This window comes from Varroa destructor, unplaced genomic scaffold (assembly GCF_002443255.2).
Source record: "Varroa destructor unplaced genomic scaffold, Vdes_3.0 BEIS01000003.1, whole genome shotgun sequence".
Lineage (NCBI taxonomy): Eukaryota > Metazoa > Arthropoda > Arachnida > Mesostigmata > Varroidae > Varroa > Varroa destructor.
The window spans coordinates 27,659,542-27,683,866 of NW_019211456.1; the positions used below are offsets into that span (position 1 = coordinate 27,659,542).

General features: G+C 41.2%; 2 protein-coding genes and 1 long non-coding RNA gene across 4 annotated transcripts; 2 read left to right on the top strand and 1 right to left on the bottom strand.

Annotated features, from left to right (window-relative positions):
- The first annotated feature begins 4,861 nt into the window (after positions 1-4,861).
- Positions 4,862-11,670, top strand: LOC111247977 (uncharacterized). Its single transcript, XM_022799621.2, has 4 exons — positions 4,862-6,236; positions 6,983-7,126; positions 9,559-9,983; positions 10,457-11,670. The coding sequence occupies exons 1-4, from the start codon at positions 5,604-5,606 to the stop codon at positions 10,635-10,637; spliced, it is 1,383 nt and encodes a 460-aa protein (XP_022655356.1). The 5' UTR covers positions 4,862-5,603; the 3' UTR covers positions 10,638-11,670.
- Positions 11,671-13,955: 2,285 nt separating this feature from the next.
- Positions 13,956-16,262, top strand: LOC111247978 (uncharacterized). Its single transcript, XM_022799624.2, has 3 exons — positions 13,956-14,636; positions 15,089-15,236; positions 16,020-16,262. The coding sequence occupies exons 1-3, from the start codon at positions 14,341-14,343 to the stop codon at positions 16,194-16,196; spliced, it is 621 nt and encodes a 206-aa protein (XP_022655359.1). The 5' UTR covers positions 13,956-14,340; the 3' UTR covers positions 16,197-16,262.
- LOC147756756 (uncharacterized) lies at positions 16,229-20,680 on the bottom strand. Of its 2 annotated transcripts, none has more exons than XR_015324015.1 (3): positions 20,546-20,662; positions 17,902-18,038; positions 16,229-16,344 (listed from the first exon to the last, which is right to left on the bottom strand). It is a non-coding gene; the product is annotated as an uncharacterized LOC147756756 (long non-coding RNA). The 2 variants fall into 2 exon arrangements; XR_015324016.1 differs by lacking the exon at positions 16,229-16,344 and adding an exon at positions 18,774-19,053 and having other exon boundaries at positions 16,410-18,038; positions 20,546-20,680.
- Positions 20,681-24,325: the final 3,645 nt, after the last annotated feature.

The window sequence follows — 24,325 nt, forward strand, 5'->3', positions numbered from 1 at the left end:
GCTTGATAGTCCTTTCTTGTACACTATTTTAATCTTCTACCTAGCTGATGCGTTCTATTTGTACGGTATATAGGTTTCTATAGACCAAACTCAAAATACACAAAATAGAATTAATATTTAACAGAAAACAACTTTGGAGGTCCTTGGAGAAAATATTATATTCACTGCAGAGGGCGTGAGGCACGCTAGTGTTCTCCAACAGATAATTTGCTATTAATTCTATTTGTTCTATTAGATCGAAGCAGAGCAAACTACTCACTTCAGGATGCCAAATCATTTACAAGATAAGATGACTGTTGAGCCGCAGCGTAGAATGAGACGTCGGAACGGACCGGTAGAATTGCTTCATACTGCGAGTGAATAGATTCAGATATATTCGCGCATGCGTGAAGTTAAAAGTAGTCTGAAAAACCTCGGTTGGCGTATTATTGGACGTACGCTTTACTTACGTCTAGATAACTTAGAAATCGTTGGAACAGCTTAATGTGTTTTTTTTTTTTATTAATTGACGTGCGAATCTATTTGATATGAGGTATCATTAAATACCATCAATACGTAGAATGTCATCTGTACGAAAATACCCAGCCTATATTTAAAAGCTCGACAGAAAACACTCCATGAAACAAAATTCTGTGTGTCCCATAAACAAGTAAGAATTGTATCTCTTGTACTCTTTGCAATAACTGTCGATATTGATAGTTCGGGCTATTCATTATCTAACAACATCTTCTAAGTATAGAATGTGTAAGTTCAATAGGCGAAGTACAGACACCTCTTGTGCTAACGGTTGCCCTTTGCCATCCGGTAACACTATTTCATTTTATTTGACAAGGTTTTAGTTAAAAAAAAGTGTCAAAAATATCCGTATAAAAAACAAATTACATACACAGTTATGGAATGACTCGTGTAGTGCACTCTACAAACCCGTTTCGGAGATACAAATCTCTAATTGTGAGAGATTCTATGCTGTATTCCAATGACAATGACCAATAACGATTAAGCATCGTTGCCTACGAATCGTTGTGATTTGCCCCTGTCCAGTTCTTTCCTCGACCTATTTAGGTTAACCGATGAAATTGATTGAGCTCCCATCAAGACCTAGCTGCGCATCGCTCTGGGTGAACTCGTACGACCTACCATGCCGTATTGTACTGTTCAACTTGACGCCATCGTAAAATGCCTCTTCATTCGAGGTTCTTACCCGGCTTAACCGTCTCATAGCAAAAAAAAAACCGAAAAAAAGGATTGGTGCCTGTGTGTGGATCCAACGTCCATAGGCTAAATTGGCCGCACTTCGCATATGGCAGTTGCCCCTAGCACTGAAGATTATGTTGAATCTAATTATCTTTTTGAACGTATGCGCGTCCAGCAAAGTCTCCGTACTTAGCTGTCTTCTAGTTGGTGCGCAACGTATCACTGAAGAATACACAACTAGCACTAACTCATTGCTCGTAGGACCCCGACACCACCAGCCTCTCTCTCTAAACGGATTAACAAATAGAATGACTATTTTTTCTTGTTATTTACCCTACTCACGGGGACCGTCCGGCATGTCGTTCGCCTCCGAACCACCGAGTCAAGTAAAAAGCGCATCGAGCGTCAGACAGAACGAAGAGGCGCTTCGAAAATCTGCTCATCTCGTGGCGTGTTAGATTAAGAAAACAGCCATTGGCCTCTGTTAACGCGAGTTTACTTTCTGAGTGTTGAACGAGGCTCGAAAGCGTATGCCGAAGACCGCAGATGCCTATGGGGGTTTCTTATTGACGAAACCAGCTAAGCTAACAAGCGAGCAAACGCTTTCAAAGCTTCTATAGAGTCATTGGAAATCACAAAGGGACATTTACGAAAACATCAGGGGAAATATAGGAAGAATGCGTAAATACGAACGATACGAGTGCAATTAAATACAGTATCACGCTATACGGATTTAGCAGGTAATGGTAGTTTTTTTTTAATTTAATTTGACTATTCAGTCAACAGTAAACTCTGGCCTCACAACGAAAATTCGGCCAAAACACCGTATCGACTATTGACGAGTTCGCTGAATTAAAATATGTCTATTTTAAGGCAATATTTTTGTTCGAATACGGTACGACAATTGTCATAAGAACGAAGCACTGCCTGCATCTTCGATATTTACGAGAGAAAGAATTTCGATGCGGATTAAAGCGATTCCAGTTTTTCTTCACTACTAGACAGCTAGCAAGAAATATGTCTTCATGAAAATATTTTATTGAATATACATTGAGCTTCATATTCGTGACAAGCTTGAAGAACACAATATATTTCAATTTTTCTACACAGCACAACAACACAAGGAGAAACGCCCAACTGGTCATGGACACCCTATCTCTGACCTGTACACCACAATCGAAGACAGCCTGATAATTAACTGCCGATTAGAAGGTAGACTTGAAATCATCGATTGACGGGACATAAAGATGAAAACCTGCAAAAATTTATCAAACATTTTCCCAGTCTTTTCCAAACTGGAACAGTTCGAAGGTCACGTATATATGACCCTCGAGCAAATACAACCAAAGAGCAAACGTTTATTCTAATACCTACTTTGACTAGAACATTATCAAGAGAAGTGTTCATGCTGACGCCAGATGAGAGGCGGCGTTGTCACATATTGATAAAGATTTACTCAGTTGTTTGTACATTCCGTTATTTTCAACAAACGAGTAACTATGTTGAAGAAACGACTATTAGACACGACCAAGACTTCCACAAGAGTATAAATCGCTTTGATTCTGTTTATACTTCGTCTACGGTTAATAAACAAGCAAAAGCTTTTGTATATCTTTATGCTGACGTCTATACGTACTGCGTCCGGACCACGCACGCGCTGAAGGGGATTAGCGAGAAAACACTCTCAGGAATGCACTGCTGGAATTTCCCATTTTGTTTTTTGTCGTAATGCTGAATGAGGAAGTGAGGAACCTTCGCATGATGAGGAAGGCGCATAGCTGCTGACCATGAAACAGTTTCAACGAATATTAGACTGTTTGAGGCCCCTGACATTTCTCATGGCGAGTATTCCTCGCGTCCGCTTTTTCCCTAAGCCTCGTACCGAGGGTGGAGTCACGAGTAGTTAGTAGAGAAAAAAAGCGCCTCGTTGAAGACATTGATTTGAAATTTCCCATTGCTAGTTATAGATATGCTATCGCTAAGCGTCATGCCTTCGGTCAACTAATCAAGGCAAAAAACATCGACAAAAAGTACACAAAAGGCTCATGTTTGAATAGTAGATTTTTCATCTATCTATAACAATGGAATAAAGTAGGAAAGATGGCAATATAAAAGCTCAAAATGCCACAATAAATGCTATTATTATTATAATCATAGAACAGTAACGTATAACCATAGCCATAAGGGTAATTAATAACAAAATTTGTTCTATTACTTGAGTTTATAGATATCGCAGCTTCGTTTCGTTCAAGTCAATGGCGAAGGCTTCCCCTTCGCGGACGCATTTGAGTTTTTGAGCCTATTATTGCTGACTACCACGCCCACTATCACAAACTAAGATCGGATGTCGTTGTTTATGTGTTAGGGTGCACCTGTGCACTCCTCTTATAGTTTACTATGAAAGCTGAAGAAGCGTACTTCGGACAGACGGTGGTTTTCGCTCCGCATTCCGTTCTAGTGGAATTACTTAGGGTACCGAGATGAAAAACGGCCGCCGCAATATACTCGATCCTAGCACCTGGGTCAACCAGCCTTCGGAATGCGTGGCAGGTTGCTACTGCGACATTAATGAGTTTTTTTTTCTTTTTCGTTAACCTGCTATTAAGGCCATTACTGCTGCAAGCGAAGCTTCTGTTTATTCAATTTATGTTCAATTACAAGCGTTATTCTATTAAACCTTGAATACTACCGAGTCTTCTGTTTCGGCCGGTAGCTGATTTGTGAGATTCAAAGCTTTCCTGATTCGCTCAGTAACTCTTTTTGTCTTGCTCGCTGTTTCTCCTTGATTCACATTTCACTTGCGCATTTGTATAGCCGCCCATGTTCCATATATCTGCTATCGACTGATACGTCAACTGCGGTACGGATAGCGTCACTGCCTGCATTTGGCTCCTGCCATTTAGACAGTGCTACTTGAAGCCACTAAGACGAGATGGGCCCGCTCAGACCTCGGTGCAACGAATCTACAGAAGCGATGCCGAAAATACCGCAATGGTGCTTACTGTTTGCGCCAGAACATACAAATAAGCACAGGCACAGGCCTGTGCGCTGAGGTTGCACAGACTCAGTACGGATTGTTTACAGGGTAACCGCAGCAGCGGTAGCGCTGATACCGAAAACCTAAGGGGGGTCGACGTTTCCTCATTTCAGCAGCTGTTACTCTCTCCAATGGTACACACAGGTGCATCGTCGCAGCCCTGTGTCGACCACCTTCTGCTTGCTACCCATCGGCTCTGACTGGAATTGCTGCTTTTATCACGAGCTGTTCCTTGCACATTGACGTACTTCAATCGTTTAAGTGAGGCACAGGGTCTTCCTATAGGGACGGTACGGTACGGTACACTTCAGTTCTGCTTGCTCCCGTACCTGCTGTCGCTGATAATGTTGATTCTTGATCCGTCTTAAGCGCGCGTTCGATAGCAACGAACCAAACGACGATCTATGCCGTATTTCATCAGGCGGCCGGTTTTACTTCGGTAGCTGTTGCCGTGCTAAAGAGCCACTACGTTTGCTGTGACTCGCCGACCGCGTCATCGAAGGATGGGTCGCAGCTAAGCCGGTGCAGTGTGAGGGTGTGCTGGAGGCTACGTTAGAGGGAGGAAAGCTAGCAGAGGTGAATGGGCTGGGGTCATGCTGGGGCAAAAGCCGATAGGGGCAATCGAGGCGCTACAACTGCCTAGGAAGCTCAGGCAACCGAAGGCTAGATGAGACGAGGCGAGGCTCAGGTGCATGTGCTCCTCCCATTTCGCAGGATCGAACGCACAATCGCGCAGCGTCCTTTAGCACAGGCAGTAGCAGCGGCAAAGGGTCGGGAGCTTTCAGCGACAGAGGTGATTAAAGCCCGCCATCAGCAGGCGAATCCACCCATTCGGTGCGCATCCGTGGTAGAGTGCAGATCGAGAATTCAGAGGCAAACGATTTTTCGTCATAGCTGCTGCAAACCAAACAAGTTCCTCCCTTCGACGGAGCACAACTTAGAGCGTTAGGCCACGTTTGGCTGGAAGTGATCTCTCTACCGTTATTAGTAAATGGATGTGTAATGCTATACACAACGCGTTCTAGCTCAAATTGTTGTGTATTATAGAGCCTGTCCACCCTACCTGCTGATCAGACTTGCATCGCCTACATTGTAGCCAATAAACACAAATCTATTTCCTGGTTGGTATCTGCGATGTGTGTGTGTGCAGTGTTTAAATGTGACGACCGAGTTTGAACTCATGCCTGTGACTGAGTTGTGATCTAATACTCCTTGCTCGCGGCGGCGGCGGCGGCGGCGGCGGCGGCGGCGGCGGCGGCGGCGGCGGAATCGCCCCCGCCAACTATTCGCCACGGATCCCGAGAAGGGCCTGAAGCCCGTGCCAGGCAAATTTACCGATCCGGGCACTGCGCGCCATTCTACCTGCCTGGCTATGGCCATCACATGTTTAGTGTGCTCGCTTACGGCTCTCGTGGCCCTGCTATTAGTTCCCCCAGACGGCTGGCAGGCAGCATTCGTAGAAGCTTCTTCGAACTCTGACGCAGTAAGTGCCCTTGAGGCACTTGGATACCGCAACGTCCAACCGTCAATGTTAAAGGCAACGGCTCCCGCGGAACAGACGCACCAACAAGCAATTCTACTTCAGGAAGGAAGACAACAACAATTGAACCAAGGAGCGATCAGTCGTTCAGCTGCCGGACAACGACAGCTTGAGCGGAGTACAACAATAAAACCCGAGACTATAATTATGACTAGTTCAACTTCGGCAGACCTTCTAGTTGAAGGGGATCACGGAAATTATGACGGAATGGAGTCTATTGAAAAACTTAAACTGGCTGAGGAAGAGCGCCAATGGGATGAGCATCTGGCGGCCAGCGCTCACAAACGAATCGCCAGACGACAGGGTTCGAGCGGGAAGCACAAACGGCGTCTGGGTGTTGTCCTCGATCCGCGAAAAACATGGCAAGCTTTCCTGCGGCACACCGAACGCCAGCAAGAACGAGAAAAACAACGTAACAAAAAAGCAACTGCCCATAAGAAAGTGAACGCAGCGCATCTTCGAATGGTTCGTCTTTATACATCTCGGCAACGGTTTCCTCTCTGTTTAGGTAGTAAAAAAACATGGGATGATGGGGCATGAAGTTTGTAGGCAATTGTAAAGGATTTGTGAACTTGATCGTCACCTTCACTGATTACTGCGCGGAAATGTTTATTAGAATAGAGTTGATTGTTACCGTTTATTTAATCCTTGGTATGAACACCGATTAAGCGTTTCAAAGAAGTTCTCCTTATTTTTGCCTATCAGTGTTTAATGTCGTATCTCACCAAGTCCCTAACCCAAGACAATGTTTCGGTGGTACACGCGTATCCTGGGAGTAACCACGGTTCGATCCCTTGCCGACAGCACATTTTGTATACAAGCTTTTTTGATCACTATCGTTTGATTTAATTAACGTAGCCCCCAAAACGTGAAGGCTTCCGCAGAGCGTATACCAGCAACTGGTGGCCCCATACTATATGCGGGTTATAATGGGCTTCAAAATGGACTGTCTTTTTTTTTTATCAGCTTTGGCGTAACTACTGAAGCATATCATTGTGTGCGAACCTCATTTTGCTTACCTCTATAATCAATACGAAAATGTTACTTTAAGGCTATTCGGTCTCATTAAATACAACTCAAGTAACTGGTACGATTAGATATGAATTTGAAATATATATCAATAATTATTGTGTGTAAATAATCAAGTTATTCTATGTATTTATATATCTTTCCGTTATTAAAATTTGCGAACTATGCTATGAATTACACAGCATGGCCAAGCTGAAGAAATCGAATTGCCCCCTAGACCTGACGCAAACCCGTTTAATAGTGGAATGACTCGTGAACAGATGATTCAACACATGAGGGATCTCATCAAGGAGGCCGCGGATAGACATCTTCAAAAAAATCATATGGTAAGACTCCTTAATGCTAAATACGTAGGTAAAAAATAGAAACGGCAGTTGAAGCCCACTACGAGAAGGACGTAACCAATTGAAACCAAGGTGTACTCCTAGATAAACAATACATTACACAAACGGTCGTATAGAATAAAAAAAATCTCACCTATTTCAAATGGGATTATCAGCCTGCCGTACTGTGGAGACAAATTTTGAAACCGTTGACACTGACAACGAATGATTATGTTTCTTACGAATTTATGATACATTTACATAACCTTATAGCAATGGTAATTATAGTACGTTTGGCTATAAGTCAAAGAAGTATGCGGCGACACGATCTTTCTCATGCTTCGTTTCTAAGACTATACGTCTATTAAAAAAAAATTTCCAGATGCTAGAAGCGTCATTCTAAGCGGCGAGTATGACCACCATCCACCGCGATCACACGCTTAATTTGTCACTGCATCAATAACCAGTCATTCTCAAAATATTCTATATTTAATTCATAAGTAACATATATATATATATATATATATATATACACAACAAAAATAAGCAACAATTTAAACGCGAGGTCAATTTAAAACGGACGATATCAACAAAAAAGAACGTAGGGGACTTTGAAACAAAGTTAATTCTGAAAAATATTAGCGCCTATCTGTTTGACCAGGGCCAGTCGTTTGGAACGAGGCCTTTGGTCGTTTTGCTGCTTCTGTACAAATCTTTATTTGGCATTTTAGCGACTCGAACTTATTTTCGCTTTCGCCTTTTGGTGATCGGCGCTGAAGTGCTCCACCATAGTCTCGGCACTCGTTATGCAAAAATAGCCGTGACAATGGTGGTGGTGCAGCTACCGGTTCTCGTCACCTACCCAGTGTGCACATGCATGCGCGCATGCAACTTAATGAGTCAAACTGAACATACGCTCAGATTAGTTGGCTGATACAGGAGCAGTTCTGGAGGACTTTGTTTTGACGCATAGAAAAGGCAATGAGAACAGACTGAAAATAGATATATAGAAGAAACAGCTTGAACGAGCGGGAAACAAAAGTCATAAGACCTATATATTCTTCTTTCGATTGTTACCTTCAGCCGAAACGATAAACACACAGTAGTCGAACAGAACGCAATAAGAATAAAGTGTGGAGGTAACGATGACCTGCTCACGAAGCTGTTATATGAGTGTGCGGCATCAGTGCCTATCTATGCGCTCTTCGTCGCTTCTGTGCAGCCGCACCTGTGTCATCGCAAAGATGAGCCAGCAGAGGACTGCTCGCCCAGCTGTCGTCCCGCGGTCCGCGCACCCCCGAGCTCCTAAAGTCCCGAATAACTTCACGTAGCTAGCGCTACAGTCTTTTGTGGATGTTCGTTACCTATCGATGCTCTGCTCGCGTCCGAACGATCCTCACCATAGTTTCGTCGATGCGGGTCTTCTAACAAACATAACTACAAGCGCAAAGGAGCAAAAAAAGAGAGAGAGCAAAAAGCGCCGCCTGCCGCGCATGGTCGCTTCGATTAAGAATGGAGCAGGCTTTCATTGCATACAACGTCACACATGCAGGCAAAGATACATGGCCTAATGACACACCTGTAGCGCTGCATTGCCATGAGCCGATAAACAAAACTGGGCTGCAACCTGTTGTTGTCAGCTTTAAAGCTCCCGTTAGAGGATACATTGGTTTTCTACTAAAACTTGAGGACGAGGATTGTATTTTCCTAACAAGTACGATCCCCGCCTTCAAGTGTTCCTATGATAGCCCAATATCATGAAGCAAAAGTTCCTGCAACAACGGCTGAAAAGGAGGGGAAGGGCTGACGGCGTAGATAATGGCTCAAGACAATGGTCTTTAGTACAAACGTATATGGGGCAACAATAAGCAATCAACAGTGCAGTGAGGTACCTGTCAATCATGGGTAGCGTCGAAACGCAACACTATAAATACCTCTGAATGATTGATTCGTGCACAGAGGAAATGACGCCTTAAAATTGAAACATAGGGTAAAAGCATGGTTAATTTCTTTGTAATGTTTTATGCTTTTTTATTTAAATTAATATCATGGATGTGAGTTAGTTAAACATGGTATGCTCTTTATCTCTATTTCCATATGGGATTGTATGTCTGATACGGCAAAACATTTACAAGTGGATAAGTCGAACCTCTTTACCACTTATTTGAGAATCCTAGCTCTTAACTAGTATTCTAACAAAGCACCTTGGAGTACTACTTACTTGCATCTACTGTCACATTTGCGCGTATCTGAAATATTGCGTGATTGAACAATCATAGATAACTTTTATTAGATATATATAGGCTAGGAATACATAGCTACAAGTTTGAGCGCAACCCTTGTTCAACCGCGTTTCCGCATTTTGTGTACTCTCCCCTTGATTTCTTGGCGTCCTTCAAATCCCGCTACATATTTGCTCTGTTTGATGCAAACAGTGCCGTACAAACTCCACGAGGCCCGAGTGTACGGACCAAAGTCCCAACGGGGCTACTTCACCGGTAGTAGGTTCGCCGTTGTTCGAGTTTGAACGAGCCGTTCTTGTTCCGGAGACGCAGTCGGCGTTCACCTGGCGACTTGCGCACGCGCTTAAGGTTCGGCGACAGCGCGAGGCCGAATTGCATGCTTTCTATCGACCTTATATTGTGGGTGCGTTCGAGCGAGGTGACGGTCTTCGTGCGGATCAAGGTCGCTTCACAGCTCCGGCCGGAGGAGTCTACGTATTCAATGCTCAAATCCACTTCAACGTTACGTTTGGCGGGAGCGCTAGGGCACCCAATGCGAACGCGGGTGGCACCGTGCATTACTCTGACGGTTCGGTAGCCCTTAAGCTGTGCATCGATGCTAACTGTACTGCCAACTTGTAAGTTCTACTTCTGGTATATTATAGAAGTTTATGTTGTGTTATAATCACATGTATATATTCGAAATTTTCTACTAGACAGGCACGGATTCTACTTCTCACCTTTTCTTCAGTTTCACCATCAGATACATCACGCCAATCGGCGTTCTTGCTCCAATTCTGGGTTAATTATATATATATATATAGCTATATATGGAAGCCCATTAGTGAAACCATAGCTAAGCTGCGTTGTACTGCTCTAGAAACTAGAGGTTTATTGCCACCTTGAGATAATAAATTCATAGTCAATCTTCTTACTTCAAGGTCATATATTTTAACAAGAACTGCTGATATCGCGTAAAGTTTGTGTTGCATTATCCGAGTGTTTTATGAACTCAAAAAACGTAATTATTTTCCAGCTAAAATATTTGGCTTCGATCAGCTCTTATTCTTATTAATATTGCGATGTCCTTTTGCACGGCGTGATTTCACAGTGCGCTTAGTGCAATGCGGAGCATTAACCACAGCGGCACCTTCACGTTAGCCCTTGGAGGACCAATTCACCTGACAGCAGGACAAAGCGTGTCTTTATTTGTCGTCAACAAGGCTTGGGGTGCAGTTGTTCGCGTTCTTGAGGACTCCACTTTCAGCGGTTTCATGACATCGTATTTGTAGGGACGTTGTTCGCCTAAATTCAACCACAGGTCGTTCTGGTTTAAGGAGAAAGCTGACCGCATCTAATATACTAATTTAATATCTATAAATACAAGTGCTTCGCTGATGGGAACGGATAAACCCGTTTATGATTTTGCCCCTAAGATAAAACCAATCTTGTAGGCATGTTTGTACAATATTGGCATGTATTGGCATGTATATTTTAGGCATGCTCGAGCCATATTGGCTGTGAAAGAACTTTACATCGCCGCTATTGAGAGTTGTGCTTAGGCAACTTGTAGTAGAGCTTCAAGACATTGTGCTTAGGCACATAGATTTTTGCTGAGCATTGCGCCTATTTGTTGCGTTTTGTTATTATCAAATATGTACAGATATTTAACCCTATATATCGTATGCCGTTTGAAGTTCAGCGAACTATTTTTACCAGTATGATATTTTCATTCTTCAAATCCAACCAAGTTCAATCTAGTCGTCTAGTATCTAGGATGTTTTAACGATGTAGGCGCTTGTTTAGGACATTGACCACAGTCCTCTTTTCTGCACTTGGATACACTTTCCCATTATAAACGCTTTTCTCTAGTGGTACAAAATAACGCCATAGTCCGATTAGCAATGCTACGATAGAGTACCAAGGTCGCTATTAAGATACTATTAGCCTTTGCTGCGATCGAGTTGTTTGTGGCGTGTTTATGGGCTGCACGTCTGACAATCGAACTCGTCTAAGCATTTCCCCTGTTTCATGAGGAAATCAAAGATCCCCTACATTTACGATGCAGGTCGTGTGTGCAAGAAATGGATGGGTGTGTTTGGTCACGCGATCGAAGAACAAGGAAAACGTAGCAATTAATAATGACCAGAAAATATTTTGGGACGACTGTTTTTCATACAACAATAACGACCATACGTGTCATTGAACGACGAAATGGAAGCGTGTGTAGCCTTCTACTGTATATAACATTATTGTAAATAAAAATGTGCCAATTTGCTAAACAGTAAATAAAAGAAAAATATCGGAAAATAGAATCAATATAAAGCTATCTTATCCGTAGGTAAGGTGTGCATTATATAGGATGTTGAGAAACCCGTAGCAAATAAGTTATAGGATAAAACGGAAAAACGTTCCTCTTGATGATATTATGGGCGCCAAAGCATCGCTTGATTGGTTTCGAGGACGTGCGCGAATCCGACTGACAAAGGGTGAGCACAAACTTGTATAGAAGACTCGATTTTTTTCTTCAGTACTTATTTGAGTCAGCTAAATAGAAAGAGAAATAATAAACCAAATAAAAACGATTTCAGATGGATCACGTTTGAGTTTTTACCTTTAAAATAGAAATGCCCAAAAACCTTATATCTTCAACCTAATTTTACATTTAGAAATATCCGTTTAAGGCCAAGACTCAGCATTCTCGTTTGGTACCACTGAAGGACAGATTAGATGTGAAACACCTAAACGTAGTTTACTCGTATAAAAATGGAATACACTATTTGTTGTACACGGCATAATTGAATACTTTGTCAAGATATTCGATGTTTTAGTATACTTGCGAGATAACATCGCAACAAATATTCAAGATAGCCACCGTCAATTCTTATACGTAATCGATACCGATAATAACATTCTTTATACCCAGTGATTTGGTATAAGTTCCAGGATACCTGTATATTTATAAGTTCTGAATTATGGCTCCTTAATTAAGAGTTGCATCATCTCTGGGACGTTAATAAAAAACTACAAGTTAAGTAAAATTTCTTGGTGCTGCTTTTTGCATGCTTCTACTTCCTTGAAAAATCAGCTGCCGTATTTTAAAACACCAAGCAACAACCTATATACTTTCATTAAAATGAAGACTTCTGAAGGTGACCCGTTCATACTAAAATAACTAAGTTTCCTAAAATAGGCTGGCACATAGCAGCTAACGATTTCGTACCTTGTCTAACTTAAAATTGAAGAAGTCAAAAAGAATCTCTTTCCTATCTAGTCTCATGGTAAGAATGAGTGAGTGACTTATTTCAAAGGTGATGCTACTACGGCTTTGGCAAAGAACCGATCAAAAGTAATGGAACGTCTGACAGGTGGCCAATTGGGGCACATCTTAATGGCAAACTGACATCTGCTATCGAATGACATTAAGATGTATGCAAGCTTAAACCATCACAAACACACATATCTCATAAACGTCCATAATAAATGTTTTGCTTCGACTATGACGGTGTTGCTCCTATTTAAAAGGGAGTAAGGGGCTGGGTAAATGAACCAGTCTTGTCGGTTCTTCGTGTCTCAAACCCCATCGATTCATGTGTATGTCATTCGGAATTAGGACCCGAAATTCTGCTGTGCAGAATTCATGTTGCCGCTATATACTCCTTTGTCATTCACGAAACAACGATTTAAGATTGCAGCGAAATTTTTCGAGCTTACGCAAATTAAGCTCTTCGTTGAGTTCTTGAGTAAATTTCATTGTCTGGACTCCCGCATCGATGAATTTGTTAACGCATCAATTTGACTCGACGGATTTCCCGTACACGAATGTTCAATACGCTGACAATATAAGCCCCAAACCCCAACCACACGAAATGGAAGGCACCCGACAGAACGTCCTCTTTAACATTGCGATTTCAATATTCGTTGTTACACTTCAAAGAGTTTTCAACTTCTCTGACGGGTAAAGTTAAAAGAAATGGCTGGCATCATTTTGACTTTTAGCAGTCGACCACAAAGTTCTTTCCTTAGCGACATGGCAGTCTGAGCACAGGGATCTGTGATCGTTACACAATGCCACAGCGTTTAGGGCTATGTGGGATTCCCTTCCCAGAATCGCGGCCGCTCGCGAACCTATCAGGAACAATTTCCTGTCGGATAAGATTGGCTCAATAGGTAGTTCTGTGTATCAGATCCTATGTTACGCCGTGTAAGGCCCGTCTATTTGACTGACTCTAGGAAAGCGCGATAAAAAAGCGAATAAATATGCTGTGACGACATCATAGCTCAACGGAAACGCTGGAATGTGTATTACGACGCCCAAACACGTGCTATCATCGTTGGTAAGTGAATTCGTCATAAAAACAAAACTAATTTTTTGTCTACCGTAACTAATCCACGATATACTGCACTTATGATACAGGGTCAACAGTTACGTTGAAGCTGTATTTATGTGAACGCGAACAAAATATTCATATAATTCAATGGAAATTTTAAGAGTTAAACATTTTCTAACTAATTCATATGCTTAGGTTCTTCTATAGGTTTAGGACTGCTGTGTCAACTTCCAGACAGGTTTAAAGCTATTCCATCACAACGACCTGACGCGTACAACCTCAATATTTTTAACTTCTTCTAGTCAACTGTACAAACAGCTAGTCGATATAGCTCCAATAGAAATGCTGACAGCGGGTAATATCTTGCGCAATAGTTTGTTTGTTGACAGTTTCAGTTTCACATAGATAGGATTTTATCTATCGTATTAGAGCGTGTACTAGGAGACTAACTAGCGAGGTCGCTATTCAGAATCCACTCACTTACACATCTCTTATATTGAATGTTGAACGTCACAATATCAGAGCGCTACCTATCGCGGACGACCAGCAAAACAAATCGTTATGTTCACGTTACAAAGATGTTTTGGCTACTCACTGCCAGTCAACAATAGCAGTTAGAAAGATTTCATATGTACTGAAGTAAAACGAAATCGGTGGGGTTTAAATGGAAGTTAGCCGTTGGCAAAATGTAGAGGAGGATTTGAATTTGTGCTTCAGCCCAATGGAGGTTCGAGAAATACAGCAAGTGACAACTCAAGAGATCCTTGCCGTTGAAAACTGGAAGGGCTTGTGTCGCAACGTTCAGGCTGTAGCCAAGAAAAAAAACGACCAAGTTAGTTGGCTTGTCGCCTATGGAATAGTTGCCGAATGCGGAAAGGCTATGCTCGTGTACAAAGCGACATACCCGTGTAACCAACAGTTATTGATTTACAAATTAAACGCTACTGGTGGTATCGTCACGTAAGTTCAATAATATATATGCGCTCGAAAAAGGTATTAGTACTATGGATGTCATGATCTTCTGATTGGACATCTGCCGTTATTCAACGCATAATTGTCTAGGCTATACTGCCAGTACTGTGGGCTGGTCATCATTTGTATCGCACAGGCCACGGCTTGACGTTAGTTACAAATATTTCTTACCCTTGTATTAGATTTTCGGTAAAATAGACGGGTACGATAGGTGAAGTTGAAATTGCAGTTTATGTATCAATGCCGCCGAATTTAGCTTACTGTTGAAAAAGAAAAGGAACATATTTACATAGAATCTGCGCGTTATCTGCGACGGCTCATCCATGATTAACAACTATGTACATCTGTCCTAGCCATCGACCACGTCCGTGGTAAATGTGCGGACCTGCGTTTGAAGTAGAGTATTTTCGCAAAGTGGTTAATTTTTCCTTTCATCCTAGCGCTCGTCCTCCAGAATGGGAAAATATCAATATATATCGTGAGCATCCAATCATGTATGGCTTCCCCTTGCATAGAAACCTCATCGACGACATCATACGAAAACACTATTCACACAGAGCCGCTAAAATGGCTACGGCCGTCTCAAAGGCAAGTAGCCTGAGTCAAATGCATTTATTCGAATCTTTCGATTATTTGAATATCTCTTATGTTTTTTCGCAGTAAATAAAATTCTGTCAAATAATTTACTTTCGAAAAAAAAAAGTCAAAATTGACTCCTGCTTAATATATGCATAGTAGGCTGTGGTGATAGCATCGCCTGAGAACTTAGCAGATGCTTTCTGATGGTAGTAGTATCATCCTGCTTACGGCATTAGGGCAGTAAGAAGTTTATCGAAAGTCAGGTGTTTTGCACTTGCAATTTACTGAATGATTGAGCTGTTCCTCCTGCGGCTGATTAGAGGATGCAATAAAGCCTGCCCACACGATTGATTCGTCTATTAAATATAAAATGCTTTTTTACAACCTTACAACGACAGAATCCTTTAAAATTTGGAACAGTTTCCGATAAGCCTTTCGAGAGAGAATGTTACTTTCATTAATTTGTTGTGGACAGCTTGTAGCCTATCTTTCAAGAAGCGGGCATACGTGTGTATATTGTTGGCTCTAAGCAAAGCAGATCGTTGTCTCAATCTCTCCTCATTATACATAGCATCAATTATTGAAGTCGATTGAGAATCAATACAGTTCGAAGTTATGCCAAGTCAATCAAATTTGTAATTGTTGTCATTCTCGATGTTTGCTCTTGAAGCTTTTCTAATACCGAACGCAGACGACAATAGTGTTTTTCTTAGCTATATTGTGCATTCGGAAAAGTTAAAATTAGTGTAAACAAAGACTATTGCATTCTCTAATCTCCTTATATTTAACTAGGCTCTTCCTTTGGTACGAGATAAATCCTACACATGGATGACTATTTGCGGAGAATCGTTTATGGCTTCGTCGGAAGGCGGCTTTGAAAATGAGGCCATTGTGTACTTTGGGAAAATTAACCAGATGCATTTACTCGTTATTAAAGTCAAAGCCATCGAAGCACGTACCTCTCTATGATAATTTTACTGTGTAGTGAGAAAGAAGTAGCGTACAATAAAAATTTGTCCACTTTATTATGAGAAATGTGTTTTTACCCTGAATTTTACCTTTTCTTAGCTTCGGTAATCAAATGACAGTCCATCATAATAGAGTCGTTCCTTGAAATCTGAATTTAGAATAATCATATATTTATATTTATTATTATTAGTTTGTCAATAGAACCGCACCAGTTTATAATAACTAATAATTACTATATAATAATAATAATAACTAATAAAGTTCGGGTACAATTGCTTTTACTAAAAAGTATCGGTGCTCACTAAATTGACACCCCACCTAACTATTAGTATATTTTAACAATAATTGTTCTTTGTTCCGGTCACATTTAATTTTACGTTAAACCGATGTAACCTCTTAATTCTATCAGAAGCACCTCTTATGGCTGTTCATTGTCGGTTTACTGGTGGCAATTTTACGTAGCAGACGCTGATTTTGAGCATTAGGTAAGTATCTGAGCCTCGCGATTGACCCATAGTTATTTTGAGCTAGAACGGATAACAAGTTCTATTTCAGAAAGCCCCATACAACGATATTCGCTCTATGCCAGGTCGAATGACTGAATAACAGAATAAAAAAGCAGCAAACGCATTGAAAATCTGTGGCCTGAAAGGGTTTCGTCAGAAGCAAAAATGAAGGTCAGACAATCAAAGCAAGCATTCGGTACTGGACGCCAGTAATGTTATTCGCCATTGATGATGAAACTCTAGGATGCACGAAACTACGCTACAGGAACAAAAAAAAATTTTACTACTAACTACGCTGTAGTATAATAACTAGTTGATTTTCGACTGGTGGCAGGTGGACACAAACTGAATTGATTGTTCTGAAATATGTAGAGATTCATATTTACGCGAAACAAAACCATCCTTACATCATAGCCAACGAAATACTTGTTAAATGAATTCGTTCGTGTAAAAAAAAACTGATTATATGCGGATTTGAACTGGAAATACTTAGCTGACAAACGCGAAGCCAAGCCCCGCAAATCTGATCGAGGAAATGCATAAGACTTTAGACGAGTATTTTTCCAACCATCATTCATTTTCTTCATTTTACAAGAGCCTAGAGCTAAAGTTATAAACTCGTTTTCATTATAATCGTAATAGCTAAATGTTTAACGTTAACGTTAAAAAAAAATGTTGTTCGGTAATAATTTATTATCAACCATTCATTTTTAATATACTCCCACTAAATAGCTTGGGTTCCCCTATCATACATCCCGTATTCGTTCGTATGTACTTGTAAAGAATACACGATGCGTATGACACGTACCACAGGAGTCTCGTTACATTTTTCTTCCGGCGGACAAGCCGAATAAACGTCCGCTTAAATTCCATGTTTAAATGAGATGGATTAATGTGCCGTTAGAAAGAAGAAAAATTAGCTGGAGCAAACCGCTAACCTGCAAATATCCCTTAATACATAATCGTTTCTGTACAGCTGTTGGACTGATACCGATGGCGAGATAGCTTGTTTAACGGCTACGGGACTAATACAACCTAAGAAAAGTCAAACTTGACGCGATTCGGCAGAGGCGTCTCCGTGCAGCGATGTTGGTCTGTTTGCTCTAATATCGTCGTCTATCGTGTAGCTACCCTCGACCAATTCCTGCTGTCCTGATTCCCAAACGTAGCATGAGGAAACATACAAACCAATAACTTACGGACAAATTGACTTGAGGCGTATGTTACAGTGCGTCTGTGCTAGTACGAGTGGTCTGCCCTCTCCCATGACTTTGTGGAAAGACGAAGCAAATAGAAGCGACAGCGTGCGGTCATTCGGAGCATCTACCGCAAAATCCTAAAAAACCAAAAGTGAGGTTGATTGCTTCTTCGTAAATACAAAATAAGCTTGTCTGAACGACGATCGCGTGAGTGGAAAGAACTTTTCGAGAACAGACGAAAAATTCAAAGGTCAAAGACGAATCTTTCTTGACTTCACTCTACTTCAATGTTTCTTTTTTTCGTTACCCAAAAAAATTAGCCTTCACTATACAAATACACCATGTGGTCATTTTAGTATGCATGTATCGATAATATAGAAACGTTTCGTTCAAACACAAATACGTAGTTAATCATTTTAGCTTGTACGTTGAATGACAGCAAAGATTTCAACATAACAGCTTGCCTTTTGCAGATGTGATATGTACAGGTTCAGAACATAGCCCATAGGAATTTAGCCCTGATTACGTTTTGTCAAACCCTCTACTGACTCTCACTATGCCTGTCAACAGAGCAAATTCAACTTCATTTTCTTCATAGGCTTCACCTAAAATTCAATTACCATTAAACATAGATGCGCCGCTTCTATTTGTGAGTATACATGTTATACGACCGATAGAGTAAGCCGAACAATTATCACTAATTGTTCTATATAAGAGTAAAAATTACCAGGTAGTAAATCAGCTTCTAATAACGAAGACAACGTTTAGCAATAGTTATCTTACTTAAATGCGTTTTATAGGTAATATATATTCAAACTCATAGGTAGAACGGTAATTAACATCGAGCTGACCCTATAACAGCAGATAATTACCGGAATATTAGGAAGTGGATCACGGAGAGACGTGTTTGAATATGGCGCTTATATACGCCACGAAGACGCCATGAGAAAACACCCATGTAGGTGAACTTACATACACATACATAAGTTTTGACTGTTGTACATATAGAAGTCTCGCTCTCTGTATAGTATCAGCACCGCTATTCGTTTCCGCTGAAATACCCGGGCGATCACCGCAGCTATTTTCCAATTCGTTTGCGTATTTGCCACTTTGCCAAATGCTAAGAAGGAGCTCTGAATACAGTTTTTAGTACTGGAAAGAAAAGAAAGTATCTTGATGTTTGGATTTTGTTATTGCTCAACGGAATCGAAGTATCTAGACGGTTTGTTTCATAGTACAGTTAGCATGAATGGGACAACAGTTTGTATAGATTACATATAATAATTATAATTATTATATTTTTGATCATATATTAATAGTAAAGCGTTTTAGCTGTGCATAAAAACAACAATCGATTGTAGAAATTATTTAATTTCTATTTAATATATAAAATTGCACTTAGGTGAATTTTTGCATGCGTTGGCAGGGATATCTTTAATGGACTTATTTATTCAATTGGCCGGCCGTTCGTTTCGACCGTAGATTCGATTCGGGGCGTAAATCGCTTACAAACCCAAATGAAGACATTCTCTACCAATATTTTTAAATGCATTTTTAATAGCGGCAATAACCGAGCCAGCTTTCAGTTACGTTCGTAATATATAGTAATGCAGCTTACATTTCAAATCTGGTCGTAAGCTCTTGTTCCTAAACAGGTTCACATGCCTAGCTATAATCCTTCCGCCATAATGAACTTCATCTTTTTTAGGACGAACAGAAACCTCTTACCCCGAAGAACAGAAAATAGGACCATTTGCGACAGAGTATACCATCTTAATTTTTGTTCCAATATACCACCACCCTTCAGCACATGGAGGCCTTAAAGTCGTCAGTTGAATAACAAAACATTCACAGTATGCCCCACATATCTGCAAGAGGTCTGTATCCACGCACATACAATACTTCAATTCATAGCTGCATGTCGAAGTGATTTCGGTTTAACATAAACATCTACTCTATAATGAAAATATTTATTTTCTGAGTCTTTCATTATTGATAACCAGCTTCGCAAGTCATGTCTTACAGCCTTGTTAGCATTTCACCAATACTAAGAGAACCCGACAAAGTTGTCTGTTTATCTTTGCTTGTCACGTAAGGTGCTGCTCTTAAACAATTTAGAAGTCTACCTGGCGAAACGTTTGTGGGCTACATATAACTATTTTCTTAAATGACCAGTCGTTTACCTCATGTTCTAAATATATAGAAACAGAAAATGACCAGAAAAGGAGTCTATTACGTATAATGCAATACGAAACGAAGGATAGCAAATATTGCTTGACATAACAGTTGTATGCAGTCCGTGCTTACAGTTTGACTATTAGAATAAAGTAGCGAAAACTAGCGTCAGCACGTGAAAATGTTTTCTATAACAAAACGCGCTTGTGCCTCCGGTAAACAAACAATGACTTCACAGTATCATATTCAGCTGGGGTATTCATTTGCAAACTGTTTTTGCTCGATACCGTCCTCGCTGGACAAATCGATGTCTTTTCGTTACCCTAATTAGCTTCTGCTGTTTCATTTTCCATCATACATAAACACTACCACCATGTGTTGTCTGTATTTCGACCGATGTGGTGACGCTTCAACTATAGGTTCGTCGTGTCACAATAGGTGTTTCCTTTAGGCATTAGGCATAGCTTACCTGCGTGTTCGTGTATAATTGTCTGTTTATATCTCTCCTCGTGTACTCCAACATGATTGTTCTACAATGATTGAAGCAAGCCTTTATATTATGGGTGTATATTCGCCTCGTCCAGAAGGGTTTCGAACGGAGCAGACGAAGTCTCTATACATCTTCTCTTAACACTCTCTGACTTCCTCCTCTCTCAACTGGAGCGAAATTACAAAAAGGTACGGAAGACATTCGATACGCGATGAATTGGTGCGCGGGAAAACTTCATAGCTTAGATGGAGCAGCTTCTAACGAAAAAGAAGGATCGCCGTAGGATGTTTCAGATTCTTCAACGAGGCTACCCGGTAATGAGGTGGCATTTTGATAGACATCAATGAGAAGAAAAGCTCTGCTCGAGATATCCAGTTCTGTTCGGGCGATGCTGAAATGTATCATAGTGACTTCGCATCCACAGGCGTACAGCTATAATGTGAAAAGAAAAAGTATATATGCTGTACGTGACGCAAGTCAAAAGAAAACTGTCAATGCGACCCCTAATTACTAAGAGTGCTGTCTTGTTTCATAAGATCATCCGCCATAGTTTTCCGCATTATATACACGTCAGCGTTTACGTGACATGATGCTACTAACATCATTGTACCTATACAGTCCGTGTATCGTGTTGCGTATTTGTATTAACGCCAGTCAGATAAAATGGCGCTTTTCAGCGGTAATAGGATGTGACTAAATCCGAAATATTAGTTTGATTACATAATACAGCCTCTATGGTCGCTCAGTAGCTAAGAGGTCCTGTCTGCCTGCCCAAGATCCTGTTACCCAGGCGCATCTTTTCTTAGTAATGTGAAGCCTCGACGATACTAAACGAGTTTCAGGTGAGTGTCATTTCCCAATAATCGGTAGTGGTAAGTTCTCCGCCAAAGCCCTTTTTATACGATCATTACAGGTTAAGGTACATGAAGATCTTGTATCAGCCGACCGAGTGAACGAGTCAATCGCTCGCCCTCAAACCACTTAGTTCTTTAGCCCTCCGTTCGTCGGTTGTGTTCGATATCACTATTAGCTATGAGAGTTTTGTATTTGTACTTGAATGTACTTGGGGTCTAAGCAAGTGGTAGCAGTGCTCAGTACGATAGAGTCGAATCAGAACGTCTATTTTCAGTTGAGAAAGCTCCCGCTGCCGTCGCCGCCATCGTCGCCACCGCCGTTGCCAACGGACTTTTTTGCTTCAGCCATCTACTGAAATCATGTACAAGGAAGCTCTTGAGGTACGAAAGTAAATTGCAGAACGGGAGACGAAGCGGGGTCGGCCAACTGTAAGCAGAAATAGTGAAGATTCTCTTTGCTGCTGTGCAGATGGTTGCTGCTGTTGCTGCTCTATCACTGCCCTACCTGTTTGCTTCCACTCTCCATAGCTATCCCCTCACTCTGATTTTCTCTCCGCCTGAATCAGTGATCAGAGATCCACTTGGTCACCGCCGTCCCCGTCGTTCTTCCCAGTGCCGCGGGCCTGTCGTGTGTTTCTCCCGTTTGTACGTCACGTTTCCGTACCCCCACCTTCGCCTTACTTCGTTTCTATCTACCCAGAGCCTACCTGCATCCACTGATCCTTTATTACTCCGCAGCGCGCCACAGTCAGGCTACACGAGAAACTTTGTGCTTCAACAAAGTGCGCTAAACCTGCTGCAGATAGCTAACAAAACAGGACGACCGTCTAAGCCAATCTAAGTTCGACGGGCTGGAATTGTTCGTGTTACGAATTTACTCTAATGTCCCAGTTGTTTACCTAACCCTAGAAAATATGGGGGCGCAGAGTTAACAGCATGATAGTAATTAGTTAAGTATCTATGAGGCAACTTTTGTACTTCGGGCTTCAGGAAAAGTAGTGCGCTTTTTTATTGTATGTCAAGAGTTCCGGTCGAAATTCTCTTACCGTAACTGGGTAGCAAGGACACCCGAAGTTACTTTAAAATAATGGCGTCTTTAGAGTGAATGAAGCTCCGGCTAAACAAACTAAACGCATCACTATAGGCGATGTTTCTCAGGCTACCGTAAACATGTGTCAAGTTTAAAGGAGCTTTCGCAATGATGCGCCAGAAGACTTTGGTGGACCTCGACTGTTTAATATTAAATTGACCCAAAAGTACTAGATATATTTTGATAAGCCCATTCAAGAGCATTGAGGCTCCGCATACGTAAAAGCGTAGAAAAAAGTTTGTTTACCATATAGTGGGTGTTTCTTAATTCGTTGCTAGGCTCTGGCACTCAAAGTTCCATGTAAACCAGATAACGGTTTGTGCAGGAATGTTTTATTTGCAAATGTTTTTTTGCGAGCGAACAGCATGCCTAACTGTCCGCAACCCTCTTATCTAATAGATTTACTATGTCCTTGAGACTTGACGTGACCTACCCATTCTGGAGAATCAAGAGGCATGAAGAGTCCTTAAATTATGTATACCTCTATTGCCGTATATCGAACGTTGACGCTGTGCTTGACGACATCTATTTCATCTACAGGAGAAATATCAGCCCCAGCTTGTGTTAGGGATTAGGATAAGGTCAACTAAAGAGTAAGCCGTTACCCTGATCACCTGACTATTTCGAATATTAAATCAGCCAGTACTCGAGTCAGATAGCTGACGGGGTGCATATAGCTTGCCGTTACTTTGTCGCGTCGCGTACCCTTGACAATAATGCTACTGCTTCTGCAAGAAATATGCATTCTTTTCTCCTCTTAGGGGAAGATATTCAGCTAACTGCTCTTTCGAACGCTATTCATGATCCAAACATGTAGGGGGCTAAAGATTTGGCAACGAAGTTACTCAGTATGTTAATATTGAGTATATTTTCTTTTCGGATAGCGTTTCAACTTCTGCTACCAGACCCCTGATATGAAGTCATATTTTGGTTGTATACGAAGACGTTGATGAGTCTGCACTTTCCTCACGGCAAACGTGTCGCAGCTGGCGAACATTCAATTCGGCCTTTAAGCAGTCTTGAACGCAATCGCCAATTGGTTAAGCGAAACGTGTTTTATACGATTTCGACATTGCCTTTGTTAAATAACTTATATTTTGTAGTTTATCTCGATTTGGAGGCATCGTTCAGATACGGTTTCATCGAGTTTAATCCAGCTAGTCATTCATTTCGCCACAGTCTGCCGTGACGAGTTCTCTAAAATACGTAAGTCATTTAACAATGAACTTCACTCGATTTTAAGCTCTTTGTTTCAAAAGATCCAAGTCTCCATACCAAGCTATTCAAGCATTATATATATGGATCCTTTCATGACATACGCAGTTTCCGTACGGTATTCGAAATTGAAAAACGACACTGAAAAACGTACAGAAGCTGTACGTGCATAGGCAGAATGCTCTGCCTTCAAATATCAATGTAGAAACAACATCAGTTCTCACTAGATTCAACATCGTTGGCGGACAGATGACGTCGTCGTCTTAGCAAGCGTCTTCTGGAAAGTCTGGAAAAAGCAGTGTTCGACGCCATCGAGAGACTACCGGATCCTAATATTTCATAAAAGTGTATCGACAAAAAACGCTGTGTAGATGTATTCCTATGCAAAATCTCGCGTGCGCTGCGCAAATCACTGTAACAAAATTTTGGAATATTCGCGCCATAAGTAGAAATTGTGTCTATAAGCAATAAATAAAAGTAAGTTTATTACAATAGACGCTCGTAACGTGCATAAAACGGCAAAAAAAAGGGAATAACGTGGTTCTTGAAAATCAGACAGACATAGGCGCCAATCTTCCGATGTGGCCATTATGGCGTAAC

Excerpts from the sequence above, each read along its gene's own strand:
- LOC111247977 (XM_022799621.2), top strand. The coding sequence starts at position 5,604 with ATGGCCATCACATGTTTAGTGTGCTCGCTTACGGCTCTCGTGGCCCTG. Across the intron at positions 6,237-6,982 it reads ACGCAGCGCATCTTCGAATG|CATGGCCAAGCTGAAGAAAT; the intron begins GTTCGTCTTTAT and ends TGAATTACACAG. Across the intron at positions 9,984-10,456 it reads GCTAACTGTACTGCCAACTT|TGCGCTTAGTGCAATGCGGA; the intron begins GTAAGTTCTACT and ends GTGATTTCACAG.
- LOC111247978 (XM_022799624.2), top strand. The coding sequence starts at position 14,341 with ATGGAAGTTAGCCGTTGGCAAAATGTAGAGGAGGATTTGAATTTGTGC. Across the intron at positions 14,637-15,088 it reads GCTACTGGTGGTATCGTCAC|CGCTCGTCCTCCAGAATGGG; the intron begins GTAAGTTCAATA and ends CTTTCATCCTAG. Across the intron at positions 15,237-16,019 it reads TGGCTACGGCCGTCTCAAAG|GCTCTTCCTTTGGTACGAGA; the intron begins GCAAGTAGCCTG and ends ATATTTAACTAG.